This window comes from Microtus ochrogaster, unplaced genomic scaffold (genome assembly GCF_000317375.1).
Source record: "Microtus ochrogaster isolate Prairie Vole_2 unplaced genomic scaffold, MicOch1.0 UNK80, whole genome shotgun sequence".
Classification (NCBI taxonomy): Eukaryota; Metazoa; Chordata; class Mammalia; order Rodentia; family Cricetidae; genus Microtus; species Microtus ochrogaster.
The window spans coordinates 1,309,232-1,317,664 of NW_004949178.1; the positions used below are offsets into that span (position 1 = coordinate 1,309,232).

The 8,433-nt window shown below is 47.8% G+C and overlaps 1 protein-coding gene across 1 annotated transcript in view; it reads left to right on the plus strand.

Moving 5' to 3' along the window:
• The window catches only part of Acin1 (apoptotic chromatin condensation inducer 1), a 46,967-nt gene that overhangs the window by 32,063 nt on the left and 6,471 nt on the right, over positions 1–8,433 (plus strand). The window contains 2 exon segments of the mRNA XM_026777659.1: positions 5,187–5,328; positions 6,055–6,139. Of these exon segments, the coding sequence (XP_026633460.1) occupies positions 5,187–5,328; positions 6,055–6,139 (227 nt within the window).

Here is an 8,433-nt window from a genome sequence, read left to right on the forward strand (position 1 = left end):
ATGAGTCTATTTCTTTTTCTTTCATTTTTTGAAATTATAATTACATAATTTCTCCCTTCCCTTTTCTCTCTCTGAATCTCCCATATACCCTTCCTTGCTCTCTTTCAAATTCATGGCCTCGCCGGGCAGTGGTGGCGCACGCCTTTAATCCCAGCACTTGGGAGGCAGAGGCAGGCGGATCTCTGTGAGTTCGAGGCCAGCCTGGTCTACAAGAGCTAGTTCCAGGACAGGCTCCAAAGCCACAGAGACACCCTGTTTTGGGAAAAAAAAAAAAAATTCATGGCCTCTTCTCTCATAAATTGTTGTTACATGCATTTATGTATGTATGTGTGTGGATAGAAATAGAAGGAACAAATCTTAGCTGAGTGGTGGTGACTCACCTTAATCCCTACACTCAGGAGGTAGAGGCAGGCCAATCTCCGCCTGGTCTATAGAGTAAGTTCTGGGACAGCTAGGGCTACACAAAGAAACCCTGTCTCAAAAAACATACATACATACAACAAACAAACATACATATACATAAAGTATGTATGTATGTATGTATAAAAGTTCCAGTGACAACCCAGATGTAATGGTGCATACCTTTAATCCCAGCATCAGAAAGGAGTAGAGGCTGGAAGTCTCTCTGAGTTCAGGGCCTACATAGCTAGTTCCATTGTTAGGATCAAAGGCATGCACCACCATGGCCCAATGAGAGACCCAGGTTTTTGTTTTTGTTTTGTTTGTTTTTTTCAAGATAGGGTTTCTCAGTGTCTTAGCCCGACTGTCCTGGAACTCAATTTGTAGACCAGGCTGGCCTTGAACTCACAGGGATCCAGGGATCCCCCTGCCTCTGCCTCCTGAAAGAGACCCTGTTTTAATGAGTAATGTAGAAGAGGGAAATGATTCCCAACTAACCTCTTGGCTCCACATGCAGCCTCACACAGGTACATACATATGTGCATGAAACCCACCCCTCACACATACATGAAGAAACAGAGAACAAAGTCTTTTAAATCAACAAATATTTATGAAGTATCCCTTTTTTACTATCATTACACTGTAATTAAGAAGTACTTGTGCTGGGCAGTGGTGGTGCAGTGCACACTTTTAATCCCAGGCAGGTGGGTCTCTGTGAGTTCGAGAGTTCGAGGCTAGCCTGGACTACAAGAGCTAGTTCCAGAACAAAGCCACAGAGAAACCCTGGAGGGTTTTGTTTTGGGGGTGTTTTTTGGTTTGTTTGTTTGTTTTGTTTTTTTTTTTAAAGATTTATTCACTATATATGCAGTATTCTGCCTGCGTGTGTGCCTGCAAGCCAGAAGAGGGAGCCACCATGTGATTGCCGGGAATTGAACTCAGGATCTCTGGGAGAACAGCCAGTGCTCTTACCCTCTAGCCATCTCTCCAGCCCCTATATATGGATATTTGTGTTGGGCCCTGAGCTAGGGGCCAAAGTGCACAGTCCATACCTCTGAGAAACTTTGCAGGGTGGAGATAGATGGCCAATAACCTAATTATTATTATTCAGAGTGATAAAGGTATTATCAAAACCTATCATCCCATCACTAAATGTTTTAACATCAGAGAAAGTATCTACCCTTTGAATTAAGAAAAAAAAGCTTGAGATGTGGTACCTCCAGTGACTGCCACCTCTACCTGTGTTTCCTACATAGTCTTATCTAGATTTGCAACATCAGCCAAGCCAGACCCCACAGAGCTCACACTGTCCCTGAGGTGGGTATTATTAGCAACACTTACAGAAGATAGGAGAAATTTGTGAATTTGGCCACTCTCACAGTTTGTAAAAGGTCTGAGATTCCTGGGTTCCCTTTTTTTTTAACCCCATCCAGGATCTTGTCTGAACAGGGGGATCACTGTGTAAAAGGGAACTTTTTTTTAAAATATTTATTTATTTATTTATTTATTATGTATACAATATTCTGTCTGTGTGTATGCCTGCAGGCCAGAAGAGGGCACCAGACCCCATTACAGATGGTTGTGAGCCACCATGTGGTTGCTGGGAAATGAACTCAGGACCTTTGGAAGAGCAGACAATGCTCTTAACCTCTGAGCCATCTCTCCAGCCCTAAAAGGGAACTTTTAAAGTAATGGATAAGCATCATTTCAGCATGCATTGTTTTGGCAGTAAGTTTAGGATTTTAAACAGCACGGAGACAGTTCCATTCGTATCTAAAAGCCCTGATCACACACCTTTAATCCCAGAACTCTTGAGTCAGAGGCAGGCTGGTCTCTGAGTTCAGGGTGCACGCGCGCACATACACACTCCTTCCTCCAGAACTTACAAGTTCTGAGAAGCTGTTCTGGTGCTACAATTCCGTCTGCCATCAGGGAGAGGAGTTAAGTGCATATCAATTGGCAAATGATCTTGTCGAGTCTCTTCAGTGTTGCTTTGCTATTACGGAGTGGGGTGCTTTTTGTTTGTTGTTGCTGTTTTGTGATGGGCTAGTCTCAAACCTTTAACAATCCTCCTGCACCTGTCTCTCAAGTCCTGGGGTTGTAGTTTTGAACCACCGAGTCTGGCAGGAATGCATCTTTTGTTCAGGTCTGCTTCCGACTTCATAGTTAATCTGTGAAGATTCCCATCATTACTGGCTTTGGGTGTCTCCCAGTTTTATTGTGCTCAGCTAATCTCATCCTCCCTTGTCCAAGTGACACCTCTCACCTCCAGTGTCTTGTCTGCTTCGGAAGCCTTCCAGCTTTAGCAGTGCAAGGCCTCCAGGCCTTAAGAGTTGTAGGCAATTTCAGGGCCAAGCAGCCTTGTTAAAGACTGGGAACACACATCTGTTATCCCTCCGAGACACCCATCCTTTTCTCTTTTGGAGAAGGAGCTCTCCCAGGTTTATCCACTTTCCTTCGCCATTCATTTGAAACAGACCGGGTACCTGTAGTCACTGTGGGGGTGAGCAGCATGGGAACTCTCTAGCTTGGAGAGTGATGGGCACATTAAGAAAAAAATGTCTCGATGTTCTGAGGGCAGAATAGAAACTTTGGTCATCTTTTAAAAATCTTTCCACTTTGGCTTTATCTTTTTTCTTTTAATCATTTCTCATTCCCAACTCTGCTGTTTGACTTCACTTAATCTATGTCTTCAATCAGGCAGCTGTAACTGTGTGTTCTCCACCTGGCCCCTTCTTTGCCCTCTGGGAAGTCTGGGAGAAAGCACCCTGGCCCCGTTAGCACTAGAAGTCTCTCGTATAGCTGTGGTAACCTGAGAAAAGAAGGGAAAAGGCCTAGCTTCTCGAGCCAGTTGACTCCCTGTGGCCTGCCAGAGGATAAGAACCTTGCTCACTCAGCTCCCTCCCTCTTTCCCCTCCCCTGCTGCATCAGGGCCCTCCCCCATCCGCACGCACACACGGGCTGCTGGGTAAGTGGCAAGATGGCTCCCCTGCATGTCTCCGGCTGATCGCTGCCGCTTCGCCAATACAATAGAACCAACTACAACCAGCAGCCTGGCCCTCTTCCTCCTCTTCTTCCACAGAGACTCATCCGGCTGAACTCGGGGTTTGCCGTGAGGACTTAAACGCTTATCTCTTAAAAGCCAGATCTATTTTAGCCTCCCCGCTCCACCACCACCACCTCCCCTTCCATTTACCATTTTTTTGGATCCCCAGTTGCTGCATCTTGATTTTCTCTCTCTGGATCGGGTGGCTGGGAAGCGGTGGTGGGATCTCGGGGCAAGGAAGGTGGTTTGTTTGGTTTGGGGTTTTGTTTTTTGTTTTAATTTTTTTAGGATTTTTTTGTTTGGTTTTTGTTATTTCTTCCATTCCAGAAAGGGATAAACAGCACTTCCAGGGGGAGAAAAAAAAAATCATGTTATCAGACAGCAAAGAAGGGTGAGAGCCTCGCATCCCCATGTGTCCTTCCCCACCTCCAGCCCGCCTGCCTCCCTAGCTTCCTCATGGCTTTCACTGTCTTTCATTTTGATCTGTTTTCAGGCATTCCGCTTTCTCCCTTTGTCCTTCCTGCTTGGTTTCTTTCTAATTGGCCCCAGTTGCCCTCTCCAAGAAATAGGTCGTTTGTTTTGGTTTGGCTTTTGATAAGCCTTTCTTCTAGATTTAAGCAGGCAAATCACGTGTTTCTGTGGGGGCCTGTTAGCTGGGGGCCCAATCCTGAGTTCCCCCTCCCCCTCAGTTTTGCATCTCTCCCTGCCTACCCTAGGGAGGCTTTTCTGACCCCTTGTATGTCAGACAGCCTGTTGGGAACGCTGGATTTTCCGGTACTAGTTACTGACCTGGGGAGGCTTGGTTTTCCTTCTCTGTCACTTGGGGCCCTGACCATCCTGATTTGATTTTTGTTTTTTCAAGCCTAGTAGTGGAGCAGGGGAAATTAGAAGTTAGGGATGGTGATGGAAAGGTAGGAAGGTATTTTATCTAATGGAATTTCTGGATTTCTTTGTCTGAAGTGGGTGCTAACTTGTGAGAGAGTGGGTTCCATGTTTGGGGGGAGGGGAGGAGATGTACTGACCTGGGAGGACTGCTCTTTTTATCTCTTGGAAGTTGGAATGAGGGAGTGGGAGAGACTGGGGAAGAGTCAAATGTAAGAACAGTTTACTGTGAGCAGGTAAAATTGGAAGCTGACTCTTCCAGCTTCCATACTTGCTCAGCAGTTTCAGGATTCCCAGGGTTTGTGTTTCCCAACCCTGCACTCTCCTTGTAGCCCCTCGCCCTTCTCTGTACCTGGTGTCTCCAGATCATGTGGACTATGGAGGCACTTGCTTATTAGACCGTTGATTTAACACAAGGCCAGGATCATTTGCTACAGCCATGCCTTTGTAATAAAGGAACCAGGTTTCCTTTAGATTCTTATGTAAAGGTGCCTGTGACTAGGGGATAGGGAGACCACAGGCCGATGGACAAGTCGAAGTAACTTTTGAAGGACTTTTTAAAGGAAGATGTTTGTTTTGGGCAAGAGAACTGTGGAGTTAGTGCCTGAGAACTCTTGGGTCCTGGGTGTCCACATGAAGAGAGCAGTGTTGTCCCATCTGGGTACTAGGTGGCCATGACTGGTCACTGTAATCCGTGCTTTTTCCCCAAGGGAAATATTCCCACTTTCCTGTGCTAGCCAAGTTCTAGTGTGATCTAAAAGGCAGCTATTACAATCCCACCCAAGTAAGGAGACACTGAGATTTTATAGCCAAAGCTAACATCTTGCTCTCTCTTCCCCTTCAACCTCTTTCATCCTGTCAGTGAAGAGAAGGGGGAAGTGACCATGGACACAAGTGAAAACAAACCTGAAAATGAGGTTCCAGAGCCTCCTATGCCTATTGCAGACCAAGTCAGCAATGATGACCGCCCAGAGGGCAGTGCTGAAGAAGAGGAGAAGAAAGAGGTAACTAGCCAAGCCACCTGATGGAGAGGGTGGGCAGAACGTGGGCCTAGGGAGACTAGACCATCCTAGTTATCCCTCTTACACAGTGGGATGACTTCAGAGGGGACAAGGCAGGGCCTTGGATCAGGAGAATTCGCTGGTTTAGCAAGGGATACCCCTTGTGATGGGGACAGGGCTGTTTGATTTCCTTTTCCTACATGGGAAGTAGTGCAGACCAGACTCATAATTTGCAGATCTGTTAATGGTCCTTTTTTCTGAAGCCCAGGCACAGCTTTTCCTGCTGCTGAAGCTCACGTGAAGCTAACTCCTTGAGCTTTCCCTCCCTTTTAAAGGCTTGATGGCACTCAACGCCACCTAGTGGCCTTTAGTGGCTCTTGCCAGATCAACCATGCGGAGGAATTTTTTGTTGCTCTTCTGCCCCCCAGTGGTCTCATTACAGAGGTACACGTCTTATAAGCCAGCACTGGGGTGATCCATAAGGCTCCTCTGTCTCCTTTTTTGTGTGTTTGTATATTACTTTTTTTCCTGTACCCAATTCAAGGGGTTTCCCACATTGGAGCCAGCGAAGTCTTCTTGGCTCTTAAAGAGATAGAATTAGCTGGGTTTGGGAGTGGTATTATTGTAGGGTGGGAGGGGCTGTTGTGTGTGTAGCCTTTCTCTGATGTGTGTTGCGGGGGTGGGGGCCGGTGAAAGTGATTTGATGTGCAGAATATTATTTATTACAAGGTCCTTCTTCCCCGTAAAACTTTGTCCAAGTACCTCATGTACGGTAATCCGCCCGTAAAATATAACCCTGCCCAACTGGCCAATCGCTGATGCCGCCTCTACCTCTGGACCCACCCGCTGCTACTGAGCCGCCCAATCAGAGCCGAGTCTGCTATCCAGGTGTCTTGGCCAGAGGGGGCATGTGTATGTGCTCCTGTGATGGGCCCCTTTGCCTCCCTGTCTTGCTTACGTCAGGGGGCTAAGAAGAGCACTGTTGTGGAGAGACTTGTATTGAGAAAACAAAAGCATTTGGAAAGGGGTGGACTTGAATCATCTCCCTACTTGGGACACCCCAAGAAGAGTTTATGCCAGTGCTGGGGCGCCTGCCCACATGCCCTTACCTATCAAAGACTGTGGGTTGCCTTGTTTACGACAGACTGTTGGGTTCCCATCTAGGGACCAAGAAACCTAAGAGAGGCAGTGTTGTGATCACAGTGCCGTGCTGTAAACACTGAGTGAGACCCATGGCTTAAGCTGTGCCGACTAGGAACCCTGCAGAGAAGTCTAGGGTCTGTATCCCAGGGATTTAAAGCTGATGACAGCCCAACCCATGTGTCACCACTTGCTCATCAAATGGACTTTCTTATGGTCCCTGTTGTCCATGGTGAAAGGCAGCAGCATGTTGGTTGCTCCAACTTCTCCATCCCTGGAGGCAGGGACTCATTCATCCACCTGCCTGGAACCACTGTCTCAGCTGGAGTCCCTGAGGAGATGTCAACCACAACCCAGAAGACACACATTCCGATCTTTCTGCCGAATGTGCTCCAGGTCCTGGGGAAGTTCATCTACTGCTGCCCCGGGCTACCTTCATCAGAGGCTCCATGATCCTCCTCGGTGAAAGGACCCCTCCCCAGTTACATTCAGAGGAGGAAGGGACTTTGGAGTCATCATCTGGATTCCAAGTATTGGGTGGTGGTATTTGCTGCAGCTTGCCACTGGTGGACTAGGGTCCTGCCTGCCTCATAAAAGGCAAGGAGCATTCCTGCTACTCACAGGCCATCTCATCAGGGACTGCAAGATGATGCCCTACAGGGCCAGGACTGATGTTCTGTCCCCATTCCCCCCTCTGCCCCTCGCTGAGTCTGGCCATCGCCAGTGAACTGTCTTGACATCTTGGAAACTGGGCAGCGTCCCCCCACACGTTTCCCTCCCGCCTCCCCTGCGCCCCTGGGAGGACTCTGGCAATGCCGCGCTGACTACCACGCCGTGCGCCCACCTTTTTTGCCAACCCAACCCCCCACCAATTGCACAACGCCTAGCAGGGAGGGCTCATTCTGATTGGACCGGCGGTTGACTAGATACAGTACACAGTGAGGTGCGATTGGCTGAACTGAAGATCCCAGGTGTGAGATGGTACCTGGAACATTTGTCATATCCTAGTTTATCCTTTATTTTCTACTTCCTCTCTACTTTGTTGTTTTCATTTCTTTATTTCTCTGATTTTTTTTGTTGGGTTTATTTATTTGGTTCGTGTTTTTATTGTTTTAATTGACTCTCCCCCCCCCCCCTTTTCTCACTAACTTACCCATCATGAGCAACCCAGCTAGGGGTCAGGCTGGCCCTTAACAGAGACCAAGGAGACTTGGTTAGATGACACAGGTGGGGCTGGGGGTGGATGGGGAAGGATAAGAGGGTTCTGCCCTACCCTTTAGAAGGGTGGGTGGTAGGGAGGGTAGTCTTAGTTTTTCCAGAAATAAGCACCTAAATCTAAAAGTTTGTTGCCCCCCCCCCCAATACTTTGTTCTGTCTGTATTATTACTCCCACTGAGTGTCTGGGAAGAGACTTGCCCAAATCTGTCTCTTGGGTTGATTTTGGTTTTGACCTTTGGCCTTGACCTGAGGTTTGAACCCTATTTGAAGGGTAGCGTTAAGGCTCTGCTGGAGTAGGGGTGGTGGCTAGAAGTGCTGAGGCTTCCCCTGGGGCTGCCTGCCCTTTACCAAAACCTCCTTACCCAGGAGATAGTTTTCAGTTCTCTGCTAGCTGTTGACTCTGGAGCTTCATCTTCAGTGAATCTAGTGTAGTGCTCTCCATGATGGGGTTGGTCTGGGTGTTTTGCAAGCACCCCACATCCTGTTAAGATGTCAGACTGTGCATCTGGGAGTAAAGGAAAGTTTAAGTTGCCATCTCAAGAGCTGATTCTTTTGTATCTTTCACATTAGCAAGGAAGGACCTGAGAGGACCCAGGCACCAGGTCTGGGTGTAGCTCATTGGGTTTTGATATCCTCATCCATTAGATCCTGTTGAAGAGGGAGAAAGCTGGGCATGGTGGCTCATGCCTGTAATCCCAGCGCTTGGGAGGCTGCGGCAGGAGGACTGCCACAAGTTTGAAGCCAGCCTAG